This window comes from Topomyia yanbarensis, chromosome 3, assembly GCF_030247195.1.
Source record: "Topomyia yanbarensis strain Yona2022 chromosome 3, ASM3024719v1, whole genome shotgun sequence".
NCBI classification, from domain to species: domain Eukaryota; kingdom Metazoa; phylum Arthropoda; class Insecta; order Diptera; family Culicidae; genus Topomyia; species Topomyia yanbarensis.
In genome coordinates this window covers 327,608,963-327,635,565 of record NC_080672.1, presented here as the reverse complement: position 1 = coordinate 327,635,565, position 26,603 = coordinate 327,608,963, and the positions used below count along the sequence as shown (strand labels likewise).

Genomic DNA, 26,603 nt, shown 5'->3' with positions numbered 1-26,603 from the left:
TTAGCCGTAATGTAAACAGGCTCTGGGGAATTATGACATTTTAATGTTTTTTACACTAATTAATTTATAAATCGGTGCTGCATTCGGGATGCATTCCGGTATCGCCTAAGATGGTTATCGATTCCCACATGGGGAAATGTGGCTTTGAGCCAAATGACTAAAACGATGCATGTCTTCCGCGCCCCTGTGATCAATTATGAACGATCAAAAACATATATTCCATCAAGCAACGATCAACGCGGACGGATCGACAACATCTCCGTTCTAAAATATATTAAAGTTGATGTGAGAAGGAAATTCATTTTTCATTGGAAGTCTTTTGCACAAAGAGTGGGCGAATGCTGCGGGAATTGAATGCTTCGGCCGGCGAGGATGACGGCCGTGGTAGCGGCGACGGCAGTTCTGCTGCGTTTCACTTTTCACTTACTTTTGGCGCGAAGATTAAAGCAAAATCGAATTTCACTGATCCTACTTTCCGGTGCCGAACAGAGTGAAGGCTAATGTTTGCAGAGGTGGTATACGCTCGATGACGTATGTTGAAGCGTGTGAAAGAACGCGGAGAATAGTTTAGGATATTTCTATACATTATGTTCGTTTGGTATATTGTTAGGAATCTCCCAAGGGGTGATCTGAGGGCGAAAAAATAGTTCTACACATTCACATCAACCGTTTCAGAATTATTCAACTATTACTGTAATGCACTTGTTAGTCTTAATATAAATCTAACTCAAAACATACTTACCGTTCTTATAGATCTTAAAATAGGAATAATGTTACTAAATAAAGCTCTTATATGCCAGTTAATTGAATTGAGTAATCTTTTTTGAGGTAAAGTAGGCAAATGTTTTTCACATGGTAATGAGGTTCTCCTCATTTGTGCATGAGGTCACAATACCGAATTTTTGTGTTTCTATTTCGCTATGGTCTTATCGGAACACCAGAGCTTCGGTGTTAACTGGAACGTCAGTCGCGACTAATCGTTTTACCCTGCACACAAGATATGTCACGTGAATTTAGTGTCAATAGCTGACGGCCAAGATGGTCAGTGAGCTACTAATGAGACGAAGCCGAAACACAATTCGTCTTATCATCCAATATTTTGGTTGTGAAATCAAGTGAAGACATTTAAAGAGCTTCGTGGAAGCACTGAAAAATCACCTGGCATGCCAAGTCTTCGGTGCACTTATTCCTTGGTTTATAACAAATAAATGCACCGAACACTCTCAAACGTACACTTTTATCACACTATTAAAAACGTGGACAAGTAAAAATTGGTATGAAATGCGCAATATAAGATTTTACTCCGTAGCGTAATTATCGTTACCATTATTCCAATGTGCCGAAGGAAAGCTATAGTTGATGATAATCTGCATTTGTTATCTTAATAATGATACCTGATATATTGTGACTACAACATTATCTTTTTAACATTGATCACACAAACATCACCAATGCTTATTTTGAGAACTATGCCGATTGCCGGAACTATAACAATGTTCCGGAAATGTGTCATTTTGACTGCTATTATGACTAGCGTTACAAGATGTTATTAACCCTATTGTTATTGTTTTTCTTACAAAAAGTTACAAAAATACTGTTCCTTACGAAGCAAGGGGAGAAACACATGCGAGCAAGGAACGCTGCCAGATTTGTGTGGTCCAACATCAGTGATGCTCATTTTGCCGCAGTTTCTTCGCCGAGCAATGTTTTGGAAAAGTGGTATCATGACAATAAATAAACAGAGTAACAATTCGAAAAAAGGTTCTTAGTAAATAAGCATCCCATCCAGTTGTAGCGTTTGGCTTTTTTGAGATGAACTCCAAACGCATGATCAGGAATGTATGAAATTAAATTAGAATAATTCACCCTGGACAGCATATTTCACTACAAAGTGTCGTTCCAAATGCCTTCACATCAAACAAACCGACCAACGGTCGGCACATGATTACAAGCGTTATAAAGTTTCACGCTTTTTGCGCCCTAACCGAAGAAGCTCTGCGATTCAAGTGCCGCAAGCGTGAGTATGCTTTTCATAATGCACTTAGGTCTCTAAATAATTTGTTGTTCGGATCGCCTCTTTTTTGAAAATCTATCGCACCATATATTGTTATGATCATTGCAGAAGAAGCCGATAGTCAGACGCAGCATGTTTCGCCTGGGTAATGGGTTGAAATAGGAGATTTTTATGATATAGGATGCTGTTAGTATTATGCAATTTGGACAGCAGAATGGTTTGTGTTTGATTTGTCCGTGAACATGCAATGCAGCTGACAACAAGAGAAAAATATGGGGAATGTGGCGTTAGGTTATAATACAAAAACGACGATTTTTTTCGAACATTTTTTTTCGTGGACTGTACATGTACAATACCACAAACAGTCACTTAGTTCCTAGTTTCTACTATTTCTTGTATAGTTCAAATATAGTTTTCTAGTGAAATACTATACAAATAAAAAACGTAATAATAAAACGTAATAAAACGTATAAATAAACGGTAGGATTTTGACGACCAATATTGAAAATAGTTAATAGTATTTTTTGTTATTATACTGGCCATGTCCACCATAGGTTACTATAATGCATCAATAGCACTTATTGTGAAAACAAATTTCGGTTAAAATGATCAATTTAGCAGAAGCGTGCAGAAACTACTTTATCGACGCTGTCAAAAAATCGGCAAAAGTAAAGAACCTTACAATGTTGGTATTTTCCGCATAGTTTAACACATTTGTAACGCTCGCATATAGTTTTAACTCTATCGATATTTAATAATCGAAATTTGATTACCCCGCCATCGGGAAAGTGTTGACATCAGTGGCACTGCCGCTTTATCCAATTGAGCTATTTCCGCTATCGAGCAAAGAACACAATTTCTTCATATTATTGTGAATTCATCCCACCATCTTGAGCTGGGCAAATCGGAATTAGCTAGTATCGATAATTATGAGTGGCATAATGAATTACCATGACCATAGGAGAATACAAACATACCATATCGCATATGGTTGAAACTGCCATACAGGATGATAACTTGTTCAAATATATTCATCAGGTAGTACAGTAGTACCTTAGATTGTACCATTATTTTGCCTAATTAATTCATCTTTTTTTTTGTGCTTTTGCCATAACAAAAATTATAATCATTTATTTTAGTAACCCCGCATAGCTAAAAATCATTAGACATAGTCCGAACAATGAACCTGTGTTGTGGGCAGTGATGTACCAAATCGGGTTTTTATAAATTTGGGAAAAGAACCCAAGGTTTTTTCCCGGTTAAAACGGTTTTTTCGCGGGAAGATTGGGTTTTTTGCATTTTTTTGATATTTTAGTAATTGAACATTAATGTATTGTTATCCAAACATTTTTATTTTATTTATGAGCATTATTGTCATAAAGTTTTGCATGTATATGAAAATTCTGAATGGTTTTCCTCGATTGAATCATTGTCATAGCGGGGATCCAACATTTCTTTACAAATATTGTGGTTGAATAAGTGATAAAACTTTTCAACACGTTTTGAGCTAAGTCGATTGCGTTTCTTACTCCTAAATGTACTAAACATTTTTTGTACTGTTGCTGATGCCGAAAGAATTTGGTTTGCGATTTGTGAGAGTTCTGCTTACGGTTCATACTAATGACGAATGTCAAGGCCACTCGCTTTCTCACTTTTACTTTTCACCGAACTAAATAGGTATTTTCTAAATTTTGTGTGAATACCTACCTCATTTCGTTAAAAGTATAGCAACCCCTAAAATGAGTAACAAGCAGAATAAAAGTAGTTTGGGCATCACATGATTATTCTAATTTTCACTAGTCAGATTAACAATGACTATTGTTCCCAGTATTATATGAAACAAGTTGGAATAAGGAATGGACCGAAATTAAAGTCGCGGGAACAGGAAATGCTTCGTAAAACCCGTTATAAATATATTAGCATATGAAAATTGGATTTAAACTTCAAGTTTCAAAATTGGACAGGAGCTTTTCGATTAAGTCCTACAGCATAAAACCGTAAAAAGTATATCGGGTTCTTACAAAGGACTTTTCTTTATCCGACTTTTAATCTTGAATGTAACGTTGTACGGAATTTCCTGTGAGCGAATTATACTCAAGGATCTCTGTCCGATTTTTACGCTTGATGTTTATATTCGATTTTTACAAGCTAAGAAATCTGGAGTGGGTTTTACAAAGTATGTTTTATCCTTGCGACTTTTATTTTCGGTCTCTCAAATTTAATGCAAGATTCAATAAAAACATTAAATGAACATCATACATTCGATAAAATGAAAAAACCCATATTTCGTGCGGGTTTAAAAGATTTGGGAAACAACCCGGTTAAAACCCGTAAATAAAAACCCGGGAAGATGGAATTTTTTCCAGCGGTTCATCACTGGTTGTGGGATATAGTAACCATTAGAGACGTTGCTTTTATAATGATCCTACAATATAAACTTAGATTTTATCCAATGAGAATAACAATAGTTCAACCATATCACCAATAGTAACGACGAATAGAATGGTTAAACTATAGTAAAACATTATCCAGTACCATATGTGATATTGTACATGTTGATGGCCATGTTAATGGTTCGAATGTTAAACAAACAATACCTGATATGGTTTCGCTAGTAAACAAAACAGTAAATAGATATTATGTGAAATTGTTGAAATATACAGTAATGCTTCGATTGTATCACGTTTATATATCCATATATGTATTAGGGTGGGCCATTGTTATATGGAAAAACGCTTTTAATCCACCTAACAGTGTGATGAGACATTTCTTATAAATCTTATCACTCTCTTCGGATATTATATCGTTTGAGAACATTTAGAGCTTGATACTTCGCGATGTTTTTGGTAACACATACTACATGGGATAGTGGCAGGACTCGGAGAATCGCTCAAATCAGCATAGGACAACATCAGTGCTAGAAATCTCAAACCAAATCAATGGGAAAGCGAAAAAATGGCCCAAAAAGTCATAGAAACGAATTATTGCTAATGTTCTGTTAATAAAATATCTAAATTCCTCAATCAATGCATTGTGGTGGGAAAACTGAATTTTCCTAAAGGGGTTATATAGTGTACTGAGCCAAAAAAATCGATTTTTTTTGAATCGATTTGAAGTTTATACTTTACTCAAATTTCCAACGCGACTGAGAACTAAGAAATCAACGCTTTTTCTTGGAAAGGATACCATTCAAAGAAAATCAACAGTGAATATTTCCAGATTTGGTTTTATTTTCTATTTAAGAGCTATTGTGTTTTTACATCCTAGATTGCATGATTCAATGATCGAAACCCAAAACCTCATAAATTATTTGAAATTATTAAATTAAAATTTGTTTTTGCTATTGAAATTGACAAAATGATAGTATCGCCCATTTGGCGATTGTTTACTTTTTCGGTCCCACCTATCAGCATTGAAGTATCGCCCTTACGTTTTTACATTTCTTTTACAATAACTAAAGGGCGAAATTATTGCGACTCCGAAAATGTCATGCCAATTTTCTTATAATGTTTAAAATCAAACCAAAATTTTAGGGTAGTTTTATACATATATTTACTTCAAAAATCAAAAGAAAAGTTAATCGATGGAGCCTTGAGTGTAAAATTGAACGCATTTTCGCTTGATGCCCTCCATCAAAGTCTTTACAGTGTCATCCGGTACCAGTTTCTCAGTTTTTTTTTCCATTTTCTTAACATGTCCTTCTCGTCTTTGACTGTCTTCTTGCTCTTCCAAAGTTCCCGCTTTATCATTGCCCAGTACTGCACCACCGGGTGCAGCTCCGGACAGTTTGGCGGATTCATGTCCTTTGGAACAAAATCAACAGAATTGGCCTCATACCACTCCAGGACATTTTTAGAATAGTGGCATGATGCCAAATCTGGCCAAAATAGCGGAGCTTCGTCGTGCTGCTGCAAGAACGGCAAAAGGCACTTCTCGAGGCACTCAGATTTGTAGATCTCGCCATTTACTGTGCCCTTTGTTACGAAAGGCTCACTCCTCAGTCCGCAAGAGCAGATGAAATATTGGGAGGCGAACTTCGACATTTTCTTCTTAAATTTTTCGTGCACATAGAACTTGCTCTTGCCGGTGAAAAATTCCAACCCCGGAATTTGCTTAAAATCGGCTTTTTATATGTTTCGTCGTCCATCACAGAGCAGCCATATTTTGTCAGCATCTTCTCGTAGAGCTTCCGTGCCCGAGGTTTAGCCGTCGATTGTTGCCGTTCATCGCGGTTTGGGAAGTTCTTTACCTTGTATGTATGTAAGCCAGCTCTCTTCTTTGCATTCTGGACGTAGCTCTGCGACATGCCGACCTTTTTAGCCAAATCACGGTTTGAGACGTTGAGATTTGCTTTAATCATCCACCTCACCTTTCCCTCCGTCTTTTTGTTCTCCGGTCCCGGTTTTCTTCCAGCTACTTTGCCGTGGTCTAACGTCAACTGTTCCTGGAACCGCTTCAACACTCTGGAGACTGTTGAATGGTGAATCTTCAACATTTTTCCCAACTGCCGGTGCGACAGGTCAGGAAATTCCAGCTGTTTGGAAAGAATTTGTTCTCTCGACTCGCGTTGGTTCACCTCCATTTTCGTTGAATCAAAAAAACACGACTTCGAGTTTGACAGTATGTAAACAATACACATAAATGAGAAAGTGTCCAAAATTTGGTTGATTTTTACCCAATGGTAAAAAAGTTATGCCCTGTTGAATGTGTCGCAATAATTTCGTGTTCGCCCTTTACCGTTTTACACCACCGATTTCGTCCGAGTTTTTTCAATAGCGATCATTGTTACTATTTACAACTGGTATCAGCTTGATAGTCCCAAAAAAAATACGAAAAACAGTTTCGCCTCTAAACTGCTAGCAAAGCAAATCGCCCTGTTTGTTTGCATGGAGCGTGGAGGGCGAAACTTTAAATAAACAAACAAAAATACAGTTTCGCCCGTTGTATTTTTTGCTGTGGTTTAAGAAAGCAATATCGTAGAATCCAAACTTTTAGGTTAATTTGTTGCGTTTCAAAGCCCTCATTCGCATGTATGAAAAAAAGCCTTATGTTTACATTTGTAAGTATCGTCCTTTTCGCAAAAAAGCGTTGAAATGAAATCGCAGCTTCTGTTATCATCGACATCGACTTTTTCTAAAGGTGACTTCCCTGTAGTATCCTTGATTTGAATTATTATCGCTAATCCTAATGCCAAAGAACAAACAAAAACCTCAGTCTCATGGTGTATTTTAGGCTGACAAAATGGGGATATTGACTAAATCGGGACATATTTATTTCCTTCTGTATAATAAACTGAAGCTGTTAAAATATTCTTCCCGTCCCTTGATGTAGTCTGATAACTATTTCTGATTATGATGAACATTTTATTTTTGCATATTTCCATCTTCATGATAAGAAAAACATGCTCAAGAAAGGATTTACTCGAATTCAGTCTTGTTCGTCTGCTAGAGCCCATCAAAGATATGTTCATATTTGGCTGATAAAATCGGGGTTTCAATGTATTATAATAGATATTCATCATTCGAAAAAGTTTCTTGTGAACGAGTGTAGAACGACTTTGTTTCTACTTACTTGAAATCAGCGGCGTAGCCAGAAATTCGGTTTGGTGGGGGTTTGGTGAAAATCGATCATACTGTCCAAACGGCATAATTCCGAAACCGTAATTTTTAAAGTTTTAAAATTATGCAGAATTAATTTTTCAGAAAATAGTAACAGAGTTCGTGTCATTAGCGAATTTGTTGAGACTTTATTGTAGTCATGAATATTAACCTGAGAAAATTCACCATAAATACTTCTTGGACGATATACCGTCAAGATTATTTTATCAAATGATGCGCTGTTTAACGTTTGTAAAACTCATCGAAGATACTAAACCTCCGAAATTGGCGGTTTCAAAATGATGTTATCTTGACCTTAAATTACTGTTTTTAAACATTTGACCTATACATACAATTAGTCATACAACAAAAATCAAATGCTCATCAAAATCGATCAGAACCTGCTAGAATCGAATGGAAATCGTCATTTTTCATATATGTCTCTCTACATTCGGAAAGTGTTATTCTCGTTATTAATAATATTATGTTTTCGTCTCAACTCGACGCATTCCCAAAATAAAAACCTGTTTTAATCCACCTAATGGTGCAATTGTGCTTTTCTCACTTGTCCAGACTACGATTCCATGGCTGGTTATGCTCAATACAATGGTGGAAATGAATATTACATGTTCAGTACGATTTATTTATTTATTTATTTATTTATTACATCTTCGATATATATCGTACAGATTACACTTAATGCTATTGCTAGTGTCAATGTTAAAAATTTCTAATTGCTAACTTATAATTAGATTTAGTGGTATGGAAGTCATAAGCTAAAACAGTTTCGTTGAATCTGCTACAACATCTGTCTAGCGGATTGTTCTGGCCATATACTGTGCGGTGCCTGGGAATCCACAGAAGCGGACGATTCCTTATATCACGAGGGGGTACAAATAAATGAATCCTTGAGAGAATGTCGGGACAGTCAATATTGTTCGACAACATATCGAAAATGAACATTCTTTGCAAGAACGTGCGGCGAGACTCCAGAGTTGGCAAATCTAGCAACATGCATCTATTATTATACGGCGGAAGACGGATAGGGTCGTTCCAAGGCAATTTTCTGAGAGCAAATCGTACAAAACTTCTCTGAACGCGCTCCAGTCGGCTGCTTTGAACGGCGTTGTATGGCGCCCATACTTGTACAGCATACTCCAAAGTGCTCCGGACCAGTGCGCAGTATAAAGATTTCAGTGCGTAGAAATCCACAAAATCGACAGCGTTCCGTTTTAGAAAACCCAATGTTGCAAAAGCCTTCGCCGTTGTTGCAGTGATGTGGTCGGCGAAACGAAGTTTTCTGTCGAATAACACTCCCAGGTCACGGATAGAATCCACCCGTTCGATGACACAGGCTTGAAGAGTATATTCGCAACGCCTTATATTTGCCGAACGTCCGAAACTTATCATCTTACATTTATCAATGTTGATCTGCATACCGTTCAGCAAAAATTTTTACAAAATTTACACATACATACAATGGATCGACAGCCACGATCTTGAGATGCTATGTGATACTGAAACATCGCTTGAAACCAGCGGCGGATCATGGAGAAAGATCCGGGAGGTCCGGGTTCTGCCGAAAATTTTCAACTTGTTAAGAAATTTTAAACTAGTTTTAATTTTAAAGTAGCAACCCCTCACTGCATACTCCCTCCTAGCCGGTATGATTGACGATTTTCAGAGTGATTGCATAACCTTTCTATATGAGAAAGGCAAAAATGTACCAAAGTCCAAAAAAGTCAATTTTTGTCAAACATTATTTTTTTCGAGTTTACATCAAATCTCAATGTTTCATGCATTTCAAAGTCATTTGGCATCAAAAATACAAATTTGATTTTGAAAATTTTTCATTCCAGTTTATATGGGTATTTGCTGTGTGATTGCATTCTTCAACTCGTAACTCCGGAACCGGAAGTCCAATCAATGAAAAAAAAATCAATTGCAGCCGATGGGAAGGTTGTACCTTTCAATTGAGACTAACTTTGTGCAAATCGGTCCAGCCATATCTGAGAAACAGAGGTCACATTTTTTCCACATACACACACAGACATTTTCCGATCTCGACGAATTGAGTCGATTGGCATATGACACTCGGCTCTTCGGGTCGGGATTAGATTGACGAATTTTAGAGTGAATGAGAAAGGCAAAAACATTTTTAGCAAATGTTGAAAGTTATGCATTTTTTGGTGAGCAGTTCTATGTTTCATAGACATTAAATCAATTTTAACTTCGCTTTCTATTAAATAAAGACTGTACATCTCTACAAAAGCGAGCTCAATTTGAAAAGAAATCCGAGGATTATGATTGATTACAGAACTCTGGAATTTTCTATTGGAATGTGTTCAGGCAGGAATTTGATATTGATGCTAATAGACAACTGTGAAATCAAGACCAATAGATCAGTTACATATCAGGATCCCATTCCGACAATTTATCAAAGGCCTCATGATGTTTACAAAAACAGGTTATCAATATACGGATCAGATAATTGTTATTGTAATATTGAATAAAATCAGTCAGTATCAATAAATTTTCAACTTCAATCCAATATTTTTTTGGGTGTGGGGGGGGGGGGGGTTGTATGGCGTTAAACCCCAAAACCTTCTCTTGGCTGCGCCGTTGCTTGGAGTTATTTACTTCGCTTTTCATTTTCAGATATGTTTCAGATCGATCCGATGGTTATAAGTTAGAAAAATTGCAGTCAGAAGGTTCGTACAAATGAACATTTTTGCACTGATAAGTTATCAAGTTCCTTCCAGACAACTTGGAAGTGTTCGGTGATTATTTCTAGCGGTTGTAGATAGAAGAATGAAAATCAAAATTCGTTTTATCGAAATAATGTTTAGCTTATTTCAATGGATTACTACTATATTGAACAATAAATAGGAGACAAAGAGTAATCAACAAACAACAAGCCATAACTTTTAAAGTATTCAAAATAGATATTTGAAGTCTTCAGTAAAGTTATTCGCAAAAGTAAGAGCTACAAACTTGCTGAAGGCATCATTTCGATATAATCACTTCCAAGAAAATTTGTGAAAATATCTCACTCTTAGGGCGATTAATCAGCAAAAGCATAATACCAAAAGAAAGGGCATATTACCTTCATTAAATTCTCCGAAGATACTATTGACCTAAAATCGGCTTATTTTATTTTTTGGCGTTAATAATACATTACATATTTTTGGTCATATTTCTGGCAATGGGGAATGATAAAAATCTTTCGTCCGAATTTAATGTTAAATATCTTATTTGATAATACTTCGATTTCAACAATCTATAGCTTGTTCGTAAGGTATTCGTATCAGCTGACTAAAAATATATAAAGTGTTAATCAATGTTGTCAATTTCGGCAGATAATTAAAAAAAAACTGCAAAGAACGCCATTTTTACACATTCAAGCATTCATATCTTGGAAACTAAACATCAGAATCAAAAACAAATTAATAGCGTTCTTACTGTTTGATAGGTCTTTCATTTAAAATTGGTTTGGATAAGATCGGTTCAGCCATTGCTGAGAAACACGAATGAGAGTTTGTCCGTTACATACACACACAGACATTGTCCCAAATCGTCGAGCTGAGTCGATTGGTATATATGACTCGGCCCTCCGGGCCTCGGGAAAAATCTTGAAAGTTTGAGCGAATTCTATACATTTCTTTTATAAGAAATGTAAAAACATTTGAAGATGTCAATATGTATTTTTCCCAAAATCCGAGCGATTTTTAGAAGGATGACTCTTAAATGAATTTATATGCCATATTGATTGACGACACTTTCCCTTTTATTGCCGTCACAACTCGCCTGACGCTGAAGCCAACAGAGTATAACAACTAGATGAACATTAAATTAATACTAATACAATTGATTGAAACAATCTACTTGGTTCAAGATTTGAACTCGCACAAATATTAAAATCAATAACAACACCAGATATAACTCATTTGATGAACTGATTCAGATGGTATGCATTTTTGGAAAATGCAATCTTCATATTTTTAACTATATATTTCAGTTGGTTCAACCACGGTTTTGATGACGCAAAAATAAAAAGAGAGTTTGAAAAAACCAACAATCGGTTAAACGCAACAACTTTGAACAACTCTATTTCAGAAATACAATTAACATTTTAGTTGCTATGCGCTATCGGAAACGTTTCCGTGCACTCTACTCATCATAAAGGCAGTAGTCGCTAAAATGGAAATTAATTATCGTATCCAAATTGATCAACTTTGTAGTTCCACCTTTTCTCTCGTTTGTTCATCAATGTACTGAGTTATACATTTTATTAAATTAAACTTTCCTAACTTTAAAATGTCACAGTCCACAAACATCGCGTCACCTGGCGGAAAGCTTCATACCCAGCACCACAGATTTCATACGGGCATGTGAAATATCCATTTTCTCCAGCAGTGTTTCCAGCTGTCCTCTTCTTCAACTGTCAAAACCAGTCACACACGCTTGTATGTGCAGTGAAGAAAGACGGTGAGGAAAGAAAGCCACAGGAAAGGGACGTGACTCACACATCGCTGTCAGTCTTCCTCCGAAGCACGGTCATCAGTAGCAAAAACCGAGTCCCGCGAGTGAGAGCGTATAGTTTGTTCCGTTGTCTGTCCGTTCGATGCGTCGTCGCCGTCGTTGTCGTGTTGTGCCCTCTTCTCGTTGCTAGTTCCTCGGGGGAAATCGGTTCCGTTTTTCCCTGCTTTTTTGTTCGTTTAGGACGCGCCCCTACTGTGCCGCAAGTATCGCAAAAGTGTTCAACAAGTGTCAACGCGTCCCACGCGAGTGCACTTCGGAAGCCAGATTTCTTTACATGGGCTCAGGGCCACTTTTGAAAATCGACGAAAAAGTGAGAGAAAATTTTGTAGGTGTCTGCCCCAGTGCTGTGTGGTGTGGCGCTGATTCAAAGTGAGTTTTTGGAGAAGACGAAAAAGAAGAAGCAGACACGAGAGAAGGCGATCAAGTGAAAGAAGAGTGAATAAAAATGGGTTGTGCTGTGAGTCGAGATAAGGAAGCCATCGAACGTTCGAAAAATATTGACCGTGCCCTACGTGCCGATGGAGAACGGGCGGCCAGCGAGGTGAAGCTGCTTCTGCTAGGTAAAGTTTGTTCCTGGAGTCAGTCGTGCGAAACGAAATGATCCCGGTAGTGTTCCTTGGGATTTTTATAAAAGCAAATCGTTATTGTTAGTTTCTCCGTTGCGGGTGAAGAGGAGCAGTACCGGAGACACTGATACACAGTCAACAGAAAACTGACAGCCGATGTCACGCACACAGGTTTGAGGGTAATCACGGTTAGCGATAACAGTGTTGCTGGTTATGGGTTGCTGTACGAGCACTGAAGAAAACACAAAATTAGGGTGTATGATTGATTGCGGTCGAAGGTCAAGGTGAAATTTCCTGTGCATCCCCCGCCATGTGCGAAATATTTCGTGGTTTTAATGCAATCTACGAATATATTCCAATTCACAAAAAATAGTTCACGGCCCGAAAGTCGTTCTGCTGTTTGTTATATTTAGATGTAGTGCTGACCTGAGAAAAGACATGCGAATAGCAAAACATCGAACGTCGAATGCAGTCAGTTCATTTAAAATATGTGAGGCAGAAAGAGTGGCTATGCGAGACGAAAGATGAAATGAACAGAAAAATAGAAGAAGAAAACATCTACCCGCAGGTCCCGTCCAAGGTGCCGACTAGTTGACATTTTCAAGAATTCCATATTCGTGAGTCTGATTCACGGTATTTAGGAATAGTTTAATAAATATACTACGAGTCTATGAATTGATTTCTAGCCTAAAAGTCTACGTCCACGAAATAAAATCGGAACTAGGCGTTAGTTTTTATATTATTCAATTATAGCAAGGATCACGATGCTTAATTGGTCCATGATAAATATTCCCAAAATTAACTAGCAGTTGTCAGAGGAATAAGTATATGAGTTGCTTAAGCTATGAATCATATCACGAACAGAAAACTGTCAGTGCCTAATAATGTATCATGAAGTTGTAAATTAGTTCATTTTGATTACGAAAATACTATAAATTAAAGTAAACATTGCAAGAGCTGAACCATCAACCATGACGGGAGCAATTAGCTTCACTCTTTTTCGAATGGTTCGAATAAATACGCCGAATTTCTTGCATAAAGTGTCAACACCTCAATGTTTTGTTTACCATCTGCCTGTCAGTGTCACTCCAATCGAACACGAGAACTGTCAATGGCCCTCATACGAAAACTATCCGAAGAGATTTTCTCCATGCAAATGCTGTTAACAGATCTCGAACTCAATTGGATTGATACTGACGGAAAAATGGTAAACAAAAATTGAGATGTTGAATCTCTATTTAGAGATGCATTAGTTCAAAATATCCCATAATAAGTAAGCGCTTGAAAAACTTGGAAAAAATGTAACTATTGGCATGGACCTCCGGAAGAAGGACTCACACCTTTGCTAAAAATTAAATAAATACTGACAGGATTCATTATTTGGATTGGAATATTTAAAATTTTTATGTATTTTGAACATAGCTACAGATATGGAAAAATATACAGCATAGTTCAGAACGAGGTGCATTTTATAAAGAAGCAATCAACAGCTACGATCGAGTAAAATCATTACCAAAATCTTCACAAAACTTTCACCCCGTCCCGGCAACACTTGCACGGTACGATGCCACCCGATACGTAAACACACAGACACTGAGACCTCACTCACCAGACGGGTGCAAAAAGCAACAGTAACAACAACCGAAAACGCGTCAGTTGCTACAGACTACGGATAGAAAGGGAGAGGGGCACCGACAAGCGAAGTTATTTCATCACACGAAGCTTCCGCTGTAATTAGCGATCCCTCATAGAATCAGAATTCCGTTTGAAAGCGTTACTTGTGATCCTTGTGATCATGTTTCATAGTTCCCCGCTCGGTTTCGGGAAACTCTGGAACTCGTTTGGAATGGTTGTGTGGCCGCTATAGGTACCCTTCCGCATTCAAATTTACGCAGACTACTGTTACCATTATGACGAACCAACGGTTCACTCGAACATTGATCCAGTTTTCAGAGAAACAAAATTGGATGCTGATAGGTATCAATCTTAAGGTTGCGTATGAGGCAGTGAATCACCTCAAGTAGGGCAATATTTACCAAAACAAAATGTAAGTCACAATGCTCACACATTCAACGAGTTCCATTGTACTACAGTCGAGGACGGCGTATTGCATCTATCACAATGATTCATGTGCATATATCTTGTCTCGGAATAGATGAATAAGAATCTCATATAACGCTGACGGAAAGGGTGAATTCCATTTACGGATGGATAGCAAATGATCAGTTAGTTTGCTGAATGAAGCATCCAAGCTACGGCACAGACTTGTTTGGCATTGTGTCCTGGAACTAGAATTTTAAGAGGTGAAGTGTGGTACAAAAATAGGGATAAAAAGAAACAATTAAAGAGGGGCGGGTATAGCGCAGTTGGTAAATCGATTGTCTTGTACACAGCTCACCAGGGTTTGATTCCCAACCCCGCGCATAGAGTTAAAGATTTTTCTAAAAATTTCTAACCCGAGAAAGACGAATGACCCTAAGGTTAAAACCCTCTATAACAGAAACAAGCCTAATAGAAGGCGGAAGCTGCGCTGATGGACCCCAGTAATACAATCGGCCTTATTCTGCGCGACGTATGACGTGAGACGACTAAACTCACCTCACTTTATGTGACTTTTCTCACCCGATTCTGAGAGTCGACTCGGGTGAGGTTCCCCTTTGCGGTTAAATGGGCGTCTCACGTGACCCGAAGTGACTCTTCAGAATTGGGTGAGAAAAGTCACGTAGAGTGAGATGAGATTAGTTGTCTCACGTCACATTGGATTCTTCATTGAAATCGTCCTAGTGGTATTGTTAAGACAGACTTGTTTGTCTACCAACCAGGCCCGTGCGCAAGGAGAGGGTTTTAGAGGTTCAAACCCCTCCCATGGAGGTTTTGAATTACATTCAAAATATTATAAGCTTCATCCCTGAACGATGAAATTATACAGCGAGCCATGTCATTCGAGTTCGGTCACCAAGGAAGAAATCTCGCGAAGGTGGCTGGTAAGGAGTGTACGTTATGTTGTTCGGCATCTCTGGATCGGTTCATGTTTCGATATTAGCACTAGTTGTGAGTAGATCACCTTCACAGCAAAGGTCGGTCAGCGGACTAGCAAAGTGATCTAAGGAAAAAGCATGATGTCAGAGAAAATCAAGATATCGTTATTATTATTTATTGCCGAGGATCTCTCCATCGGAGTGACTGACAGCTAAATGGCCCGCCAAAAATGGTCATCGGTATCGGGAGGAATACCGCCGCCGAAAAAATCTCAGCAGCAGCTAGCAAATAAATAGGAACGACTAACGCCAAGAAGGATAAGAAACCCTGCGAAGGTGGTTGTAAAGAGATGTAAATCATTATGGTCGACATCTCTGGATCGGCTCATGTCTCAACAGATGACGACATTTGCAGCAGATCTGAGCAGGTCAGATATACCGAGAAGGTTGGACAGCAAACAAGAAAAAGCATCAATGGAAAAAACATGAACGATTAACACAAAATAAAAAGAGCATGAGTACAATCCCCACTGAAGTAGTGCCTACACGGAAAAAATCCGATCATAAATTTATGAAAATATGATCACTATTTCGTGAACTGAACGATTTACGAAAACAGTGACCAAGGTCCTGAAATTATGAGTAACAAACCTCGTATCCATGAAACAATTTGTGTTTCCACAAAACTAGATCGTTCCGACTATATACAGGGCGTTACATTCAAATGTTTAGTTGGGTTACTGTTGTTCGCTGGACATGTTCAAATTTTGTTATGAGTCTTGTTCATAATTTGGGAATACACATCCGACAGTCAAACGATTTTGACGATTTCCGGAGCTAATTCCCGATTTTTCTGATTTCGTATGACGTTACCGTGCTATTTTATTCATGAGTTTACTATCCGATTTTTATGCCATGGTAGCGGGATCTATGTTCATGATTTCATGATCTTTGTTGCGATTTTCGTACTTTCTATTCACGTTATCGTGAGATTTCAGTCATGAGTAAAGTGATTCATGCTCATAATTTCAGGATCCTAGTCATGATTTTGAATATTTCATTAACGAGTAATGTGATTTATGTCCATGACTGCAGGAACTTTGCCATGGTTTTCATAATTTCTGTTCATGTTGTCGTAATATTTTAGTCACGAGTAGGGATTCATTTTTATTTATGTTTATGATTTCAAGATCTTAGTGACAATTTTTGCTATTTTTGTCACGAGTTGTGTGATTTATGATTATAATTTCAGGACCTTAGTCACGATTTTTGTAATTTCTGTTTATCTTATCATGATATTTTATTCCAGAGCTTACTTTCAAATTTGACACAAATTGCACGGAACAAGAATGATTCCACGACTAATACTCCAAATTTCGTGAAATTAGATCACGTAAAAATTTCATTATACTAGAAATCATGAACCAGTTCACGAAGACATGAGTAATATTTAATTAACTTGGGAACCATTTCACGAGCACGGATATTGGATCGTGAGCAATATTCTAGGTTTTACACCAACCGACATAACCCCACAAAATAAGCCGGATGAACTTCGTTTGACAATTCTCGGTGGTTTGTTTACATGGAAGCTACGTGAGTTCCCGTTGCACTCGCACTCACGCAACTGACAAAGTAAACAAACCACCGAGAATTGTCAAACATGAACTTCATTCATCATGAGTTCATTCGTGTCGTCATCTTATAGAACTCAATTAGGAATCATGAACCTGTTTACGATTACATGAATAATATTTGATGGATTTGTGAACTATTTCACAAGCACGAATGGTAACTTGTGACTATTATACTAGATAAAATTAACTAGTTCACGACATGAATAACATTTTATAATTTTGTGATTTATTTCACGGGTACGCATGGTCAGTCGTGACTATTATACCAGGAATCATGAACGAGTTCTCGAATACATGAATAATATTTCATGATATTGTGAACTGTTTCAGGAGCACGAATGGTAAGTCTTGACTAATATATTAGGCATCACGAATTAGTTCACGAGGATTGAATGGATTCATGAATAAAATTCCAAGTTTCGTGAAATAGATGACGAGAAAATATCCACAATGCTTTGATCAACAATCAACAATAATAGGTTTTTCAAAAGGCCCGTAAACTTTCGTGCAACTTTCTCTTTGACATCAAGGCGATATTGTAAACCATTTGAAAGTTACATGAAAGCAACCAAAATATATTTCAACCATAGGGTCTGTTGATTAAACTATATAGCTGAATCATATGTTGGTTGTTTTCATGTAACTTTAAAATGTTTCACAATATCGCCTTGATGTCAAAGAGAAAGTTGCAGGAAAGTTTACGGGCCTTTTGAAAAACCTATTATTGTTGATGGAGAAACGCGACTAACTTATGAAAAGGTCGTAATAAAACAAAATAATTGTGTTGTTAAAACAAAAGTTAAAATATCTCGAGAACTACTACATTTTAGAATTTTTTTTAAGGGCATTTCGATTTAAAATGGCGTTTAGAATCATATTCAAAAAGAAAATTGTATTTTTGACTGCAAATAGTAAGAATTATAAAAAAAATGTCAAAAGTTGTTGTTAGGCAAACTTTTTTATTGAAAGCTTCTCCAGGATCCAAATACACTAAAAAAGTTGCTTTTACGTCTTTAAAACGATAAACATTAAATTTTTGACATTTTTTGATGGGGTAACGCGAATAACTTTTAAAAAGAGCATAATTACACGAATTAATTGTTTTTGAAGGAGCAAAATTTCAAATATCTCGAAAACTATCGCATTTTGGAAGATTTTTGTTAAATGCATTTTGATTTTAAATGATGCTTAGAATTATATTCTGTAATAGAATTACAATTTTGTATGTCTATTAGTATGAAATTTAAAAACATGTACGAAGTTATTGTTAGGAAAACTTTTTTACCGATTTTTTCTCCATCATGCAATCACATTCAAAATGTTTCTTTTCTCTTTAGGTTTTTAGTAACAAAATATAAAAAATTTAAAAAAATGGGTTTTTTCGCAATTTAAATTTTTATCATAAATTTTTGTTTTTTTGAAAAATAATACAACATTTTTTTCAGTGTATATTTTTTTCGGACAGAAGTATTCATTCCCTGTAACTTGTTCTCAGACAGTTTTGCTGTATAAAATACAGTAATCGAACAAAAAAATTTTGAAATTCATACACGTAGAAACGTTTACGCCCTTTTGAAAAATTACTCTTGTATCAAAATAATCTTATTACCTGTGGAAAATATTTAGTCTTGCATGACGATGAAACGTGTAAAGTTTCATTGGAATCTAAAATGGTCGGTCACGATTTTAAAGATTTTCGGACGGATCTTCGTGGAATAACTCCTATCTCTTTTGCTGTCGTAGAACGCTCACTAGTTTGACAGTAAACTGGACGCACAAATTTGTTCCCGAAATTGAAACCACGAAAAAATACGTCCCCACACAACCAATGCCTAATATTCACTCAAAACCCGACGGGTACGTTTCTGTTACTTTTGGGTAAGATTCCATTGTGTATCTATGTATCTTTTTGGTAATAAACCACGCATTTGCGCATTGCGGTATTAAACCCATATTACCGGAAAGTGGAATGACGAATATCGGTAACATCCCACAATCAAACACTTTTTTAGTATATGTCAACCTATTTAGGATAACTCGGTTGATTTCTATGATAGTTATAATATCGAGTCAAACAAACCGGAATTCGGTCGGATTTCTGCCGGAATTCCGGCTAGAATCTGTCCCAATATTGACAGAAACCAGCCGGAATCACGGTTTTTTACTGGATGGTGATATAAAAATTTAGAATCATTACGATGCTTTGTACCGGTTCTGATTTAGGCCCAGACCCAGACCCTGAGTCCGAGATAGACCAAGGATCCGGACCAGTCCGTGGATCCGAACTAGTTTAGTTTAGAACAGGAACTGTTCCCGGATCCAAACCAGTTCCCGGATCCAAGCCAGCTCCCGGATCCAAACCAGCTCCCGGATCCGGATTAGTTCCCGAATCGGATTCCCCTTTTCCTCTTACCAGGTCCGAAAAAGAACCAGGCCCAGACTTGGTACTTCAAACAAGTGTCTGAATCCGTGGATCCAAACAGTAGGTCTCGCTTCCCGCACATGACGGTAAGGATTGTTCACGTTTTATGCAATTCCTGCCTTGCTGTTGACGTCTGGGATAGAAAAAAAATTAAACTTAATACTAGGGGAGACCGAGGAGGGTTGAAACAATTTTTTGTTTTTGTTAGATAAATCGACAAAAACTGTCATACGACGATTGCTTATTTTTAAATTTCTTACTTCTGTTCATGCTTTATAAAATTACATCAGAATAACTGGTATAAATCAATAACAAAGTATCAATATATTGATTTTTGTAACAGTGTTCTCTTTGTTTCAACTCTCCTCATACCGAGGTAAGTTGAAACAGCAATGAATGTGAGTTGAAACAAGTAACCAAATACTCTAAATATTATCAAAACGTTTTCCAAAGCATCAAATGTTACAATTGTGTCATTTTTATTTGTTCACACTAAGATAATTCCTTAAAATGAATTGCCTTTTTATCATTATTTTTCACAGTATAAATCTTTGTAGAAACTGGCACTTGTTTTGAAAATTAATGACCTAGAACTAATAAACTGAGAATGTTGATCACTGTTGTCAATTCAAAAAAGAAAAAACTTAATTATTAACATTATCGTTCAGGAACGATAATGTGATTATAACATTGCCATAAGACTAAAAGTTCATCATCGAGGAGAGTTGAAACAAGGTGTTTCAACTCTCCTAGGCCGAGATGTAAGGCTTGATCCACAATTTACAATTTACACATCGCAAAGATAGAAAGAAACGCATACAATTCATAAATGTTAACTCTTAGACTACATGATAGTGATATTTTCATGACAGAACATCACTTAATATCCTATTTATACTAATTTGTGGAAAATAATGAAAACTAACTTTTGCTCATTTTTGTATTGTGTTTACCGTAAATACTCAACCACTCATTTAACGTAGTTTGCGTGTATTGGAGGGTTTGTGAGCACGATATAAATAAAACAAATGCATTATTGTTTTATCCCTAACGGTACTGTTTTGCTAGTAATGGGCACTGTTTCAACTCTTCTCTGTTGTGTTGTGTAGAGAAAATTAAAAGCCCGTCTTTATCCACATTGTGTACGCTTTGCTTGATGCGCAAAACAAGCGAAATGCTACATACTTCTAGACAATCCGACGTGTTAATATTTATTGTATAAGAATTGATGAAACATGAGTCGCAACACAGAAAGGATTTGAATGGTATTACAGTTCAGAATTTTTTTTGTTGGGACCATTTTAGTATTAACCGTTTTGCTATTAGTACAATTTTTCCTTATTACCGTATTACGGCCTAGTTTGGGTGTTCCAAATTCAGCAGGAATTTTATCTATTTACTAAACATAACAACTTAACTCAGTCTACTTTCTACCCCTGCCGCTGTCAGACCTACAATCGAGCCAAGTGAACAACAGGCCTCTCGAGCTAGTGTGCATTGTCTCAAGAACAAAAGAAACCTCGAATTATTCTTGTCAACATGAGTAAAGTTGACGAAAAAGCTCTACTTCGACCCAACGCTGCGGTCGTTGACTTTAAATTTTGTTTAAAACGACCGAGTTTTAGTGAAGTGGAATACCTTCTGAAGGTAAAATGCAACTTAGACTTACGAAAGTGTTGTACCTTCAGTATCATCATCTTCGCAATGCAGTATTAATATCATTCAACACGTTAGTACAAGCCGAGCGTTTCGTTTTGCAGAACAACTTAAAACACGTGGTTGGAATTAAGATTCCCGTTTATATTGAAAATGATTATATAGATTTAAAGCTATATGACCTATCACCTCGTACCCCTACTGAGTCAATTGCAAAATGCATGTCGCAATACGGAGAAGTAGAATCCGTTACACCTGATACTTGGAGAAACTTCTTCCCGGGTACTTTTGTAGTGAGGATGCGGATCGAAAGGCCAGTACCCTCATACTAGACAATAAAACTCAAAACTCACGGAACTACAATTAAACAAACTACGCTATGCACCCATGAGGGGCAAACTCCTACATGCAAGTATTGTAATCAGACAGCACATCATGCACAACCTTGCGCGGAAGATGCAGAGGAAGACGCATCTCAACCGATTGCCAACTCATCTACGGCAAGCCAACCTAAAACAGAGTTTTCAATACCAATGCATGAACCACAAGCGGTGGCCAAATTTGTGGCAGCAGTTGCTCAGACCATAATGACAACCACAAAAGAAGCATCCAGCACCGCAAAATCAACTGTAAGCAACATCGGCAAGGAAGTTAATAACAATTACGGATATACACTGGTCAACAATAAGTGCAAGGAACAGGGAAAAACATCTGATCGCAGACACCAAGCCGGCTTCTACCTAGGCGTGAAAAACGAAAAAGAATTAAATGACCCCCCAGATGCAGTATGCCAGCAGTCCGCGGCGAAAGAAGGTTTCTGCTCGCAATAAAAAGTTGCGCGCGCGACATCCAATATGATAATAATATTTGTTTATATTTTTATTTTTACATTTGTAAACATATAAAAGATCCATGGCTCCGTTAAGCTACCGCTATGAGCCGTATCAAATAAACGAATCATAAAAAAACAACTTAACTAACTTAAAAATCAAAAACTTTTGAGATATTTTTCAACAAAAATCTAGCTTTTCCAAATGAAAGTAAATATATCTTGAAATCTCAAAAGTCGTCCTTTTTGCCAGGCAATTTTGCCTCCTTCAAAATGCCTGAAAGCATTTTTGAACGTTTTAACGAAAATCCAAATAATGGAAAGTTATTGAAATAAAATCCAGGAGATGGAGCTTGATATTTTCGTTAATTGGTGTCAACTAAACAGAATGGTGCTAAATGCATCTAAGAGTTCACTAACACCCTTCATTCGTAAACGAAACCTTAGTACATTAAACTGTTCGCTGCAAAGGCTAAACTTGAGATGAGAAACCTATATTAATGAAGTTGGTGTCATACTTGACAATAAATTGTCCTTCTGTGATTATATTTCACATATCGTTCTTAAGGCATCCAAGCAACTTGGTTTTCAAACAATCCTTGCGTAAAAGTTTTATATGAGCGACCTAAAATAAAAATCGCAAGGACAGAACTTCGTAAAACCCGCTTCAAATATATTAAAATATAAAAACCGGATATAAACTTCAAGTATAAAAATCCTTTGTAAAGGTCGAATAAAAAAAATCTTCAGTATAAAAACCGGAAAAAATATATCCAATTCTTTTGAAGCAATTTTTAGCCGACTTTTATTACTGAACAGGACGATATACGGATGCTCCTGCGCATGATTTATTTATTTTTAATCTGTTTTTGTACTGGAGTTTCATCCTTGTTGAGTTTTGCGGGTGATAACTTTTCAAGCGATTCTTATGCTGAAGGATATCTGTCCGATTCTTACGCTTGAAGTTTCTGTGCGATAAAGCTCTTTGCGACAAAATCTGGACGCCATACAAAAAATGAAATATTTCTAACAGTTATGGACGTATGTTCTATCTAAAAATACATAATTCGTTGATATGTAAAAGGCACTTTCAAAAATAGCGTCGAAAGACAATCTTCCTGGTAGATTTTCAGGAGTACCTTCATGTTGGTACGAAGTTTTTACTGGTTCATCCACTATTGCAGACAACCTGCCAAACCAAATACAGTAATGTTTCGATTATATCACTATGCGTTTGTATCAATACTCGTTTATATCACCCTCGATTATAACACGGTTTTATCTCGATTATATCACGCTTTTTGAAAAACAGACAAGGCACACTACGTTTTGATCCAATTAAGCTACATGTTGTGTCCTGGCACTTTTAAGATAATTTTTACAATTGATTTGCTTATTTACATGTAGGGTAATGAGCCTATTATTGGGTTTCGGACTATCGCGATAAGGGTTTATATATGATGAGGTCGGTCAAAAAGTCGAACTTTTTAAAGTGTAGATTCTTAAGAATATATCTGAAATTTTTATAGAGGTCTAAGCAGTAGAAGCAATGTTATGACGCTGTTCACCGTGGGCGGAAGGCGTGGCGCGAAGCTTTAAACGTGAATCTCTTAATCTTCTTAAAATCTTGTTTTTCCAAAAACGTTGTTGCAATGGCTAGGATTGCCGAAATATCTTTCGGCTGATTCCAATTTTTGTTTTAATTTCTTCGTAACTTTTTTGCCGTGTCCTTAACCCTTTCATGCCCAACTTTTTTCTAGTGCATGTAGAGTTTCAAAACTGTTTTTTCTTGAAAACGGTGAGGTCAAGAAACTCGAAAAAACTTTTTCCATAAAGATAGGTGCTTCTCTTGCAGTGCTAGAAGCTGCTCAATTTTTACCTTCCAATGCTCACTACAACTCTCCTAGAATATTCACAATAGTCCAATTGCTTGGAAAACGTAGCCAAAAATAGTCATAACGAAGTTATATGAAAAATTCATTTTCCGTCGTCAACTTAAACTGTCCCTGGCAGCACTGCTCCATCGGAATTCAATCAGACTAATTGCAATAACTTCAGTTCTAGAGCTGATCCTTGAAACTGTTAATACTCAAATGAAAGCCAATAGTCACATTTATTAGCCTTACTTGTTTTTGTGAGGAAATCTTGCTTCAATCAAAAGTTATAGCTGTTTAAAAACGTTGTTGTCCACAAACAACATGGGCATGAATGGGTTAAGGGGGCGTCTGGTGCAGCGGGTAAAAAATGGACTTCTTTTTTATTCGCTTAATTGTTAGTAATCCGCAGGAAAATCAAGCAAAATAATGAGAAAAACAAGATACGCAAGATATGGTAGGTATGCAGAGATATGCATTTTCTCTTGAATTGATGTGAATACTTTTCTTTTGGAAGGACAACATCAACGATTGAATATGGGACTATTTCTATGGATCCTGACACAACGAGAACTGAATCGTAGGCCCTTCGAATAGACTGATTTTTATAGTCAAGATATTTGCCCAAAATCTTAACGTGCCAGATTCCATCAAGTTTAGTTTTGGGTGGTTCAACAATTTTAAGAAACAGTACGGGATACGTAAAGTGAAGCTGTGTGGGGAAAATTATCCGCTGATACAATACCATTTGACCCAATGCGTTGGACAAAGATGTCGGACGCTGCTCTAACCAACAGCTTCAAATGGGTAGTTTGATAATAGAAACATGTCAAAAATAGTCACATTACCCTACTATGATTTATTCTTTTTGACTAACTTTAATTTTTTAATACTTTTTGTTAATAGAAATACATGGATTAATGCTTGAAATATATCACGCTAAAATACAGACCGACCGTGATATAATCGAAACATTACTGTACTTTTAGTGCATGGTTTAGATGCTAGAAAAGATTAAGTTTCCCCATATCATCAGAGCTCCCGGTCATGTCGCCATGGAACGTGTTGTCTAGTGAATATGAGCGTCATTTTTATGATTGGTCTAACTGAAGGCATGGACCTAGGCTGCTAAGATCGAAAGTAGAAATTTCCGGACGTGACCTATTCATTATCGCGCGATCATGGGCGTTTGTAGGTTCCCGCTTGAGACCGCGTTTATAAATTTACTAGTGCAGAAGCATTCACTTAATCACCGGGGTGTTTTCATGTTTGCAAGACAGCGGGCTTTTGTATACGTGGACGATCGCGAAGGTCTGAAGCGTTTGTATGCTATCGTGGTGAATGTTAGAAAAGAGTGAGACTCCCCGTATCACTAGAGTTGCCAGTCATGTCACCATGGAACGTGTTGTCTAGTGGATATGAGCGTCATTTTTTTGATTGGTCCAACTGAAGGCATGGACCTATGCTTCTAGGGCCGAAGATAAGTAACTTTCAGATGTGACCGATTCATGATCGTGCAAACACATGTGTTTGAAGGTCCGCACTTGAGACCGTGTTTATGATTTTATAGTTGCTAAAACGTTCACGCAATCACCGGTGTGTTTCCATGTTTGTGAGATCGCGGATGTAGTCGTGCGTGGACGGAACTCAAGCGTTTGTATGTTAACGTGTTTGTCGCGTTTGCTAGCGTGTATGTAACTTCGCGTGGATAAATCCGAGAGTTCCTCCATACCATTAGAGTTCCCGGTCTACTCTACGTCGAACATTGTAGTAATAATAATAGCCATTCTATTATTCTATGAATGTTTTTAGGGTACTTTTGCTAATTTCTATCCGGGCAGTCACGATTTTGGATACTTTTTTATATCGTGATATTTTATTCATGAGCTTAATGTGGGATTTTGTTACACGGAATAATTTAACGATATTAACGAACACTATTTGTGATTCTGTAATGTATTGGCGCTCAGCACAGTCTTCATTTTCTGCTCGGATATCACATAGAACCTTTTCAAATGAATAACGATGTTCGAGGTTGTTAAAGTTTTCTTATAATGTAATGTATACTGCTCTTACCAATGACTGGTCGCTAGCAGCTGGCCACAACTATGTTACATTTCATGAAACAGTGCACGGAACAAAACAGAATCCATGAATAATATTCCAAATTTTTGGAAATAGTTCATGTGAAAATTTCGGGCCATGTACCGAGTTGCATGAAAGTGGCAATGATTAACCCTCAAAAAGGCAAGCTAAAATTGTGAGTTCAAGGAGCATCGCCCCACAAGACCCAAGAAATCAAAAGCCTCTTTCTTGTCGTTTTATCAGCAAGAGAATCGAAAGCCCGAAAACGCTCGATGATTTGTATTTCAAATTACAAGTCATTGAAATTAAAGAACTGTAACTAGTCGGGTCTCTGAGACTCCTCACCTTTTTGAGGGTTCAGGATAACTTCGAAATTTCACAAGCACACTATAGAGATCGTAGA

The 26,603-nt window shown here is 37.1% G+C and overlaps 2 protein-coding genes across 3 annotated transcripts in view; one reads left to right on the top strand and one right to left on the bottom strand.

The window, feature by feature from the left end:
- LOC131693464 (mediator of RNA polymerase II transcription subunit 24) overlaps window positions 1–26,603 on the bottom strand; it is a 207,415-nt gene that overhangs the window by 89,884 nt on the left and 90,928 nt on the right. The window lies entirely within an intron of this gene.
- The window catches only part of LOC131693466 (G protein alpha i subunit), a 67,532-nt gene continuing 53,045 nt past the window's right edge, over window positions 12,117–26,603 (top strand). For both annotated transcript variants that reach the window (XM_058981302.1, XM_058981301.1), the window contains exon 1: window positions 12,117–12,713. In XM_058981302.1, the coding sequence (XP_058837285.1) occupies window positions 12,599–12,713 (115 nt within the window). In that variant the 5' untranslated portion in view covers window positions 12,117–12,598. The remainder of the gene's footprint in view (window positions 12,714–26,603) is intronic.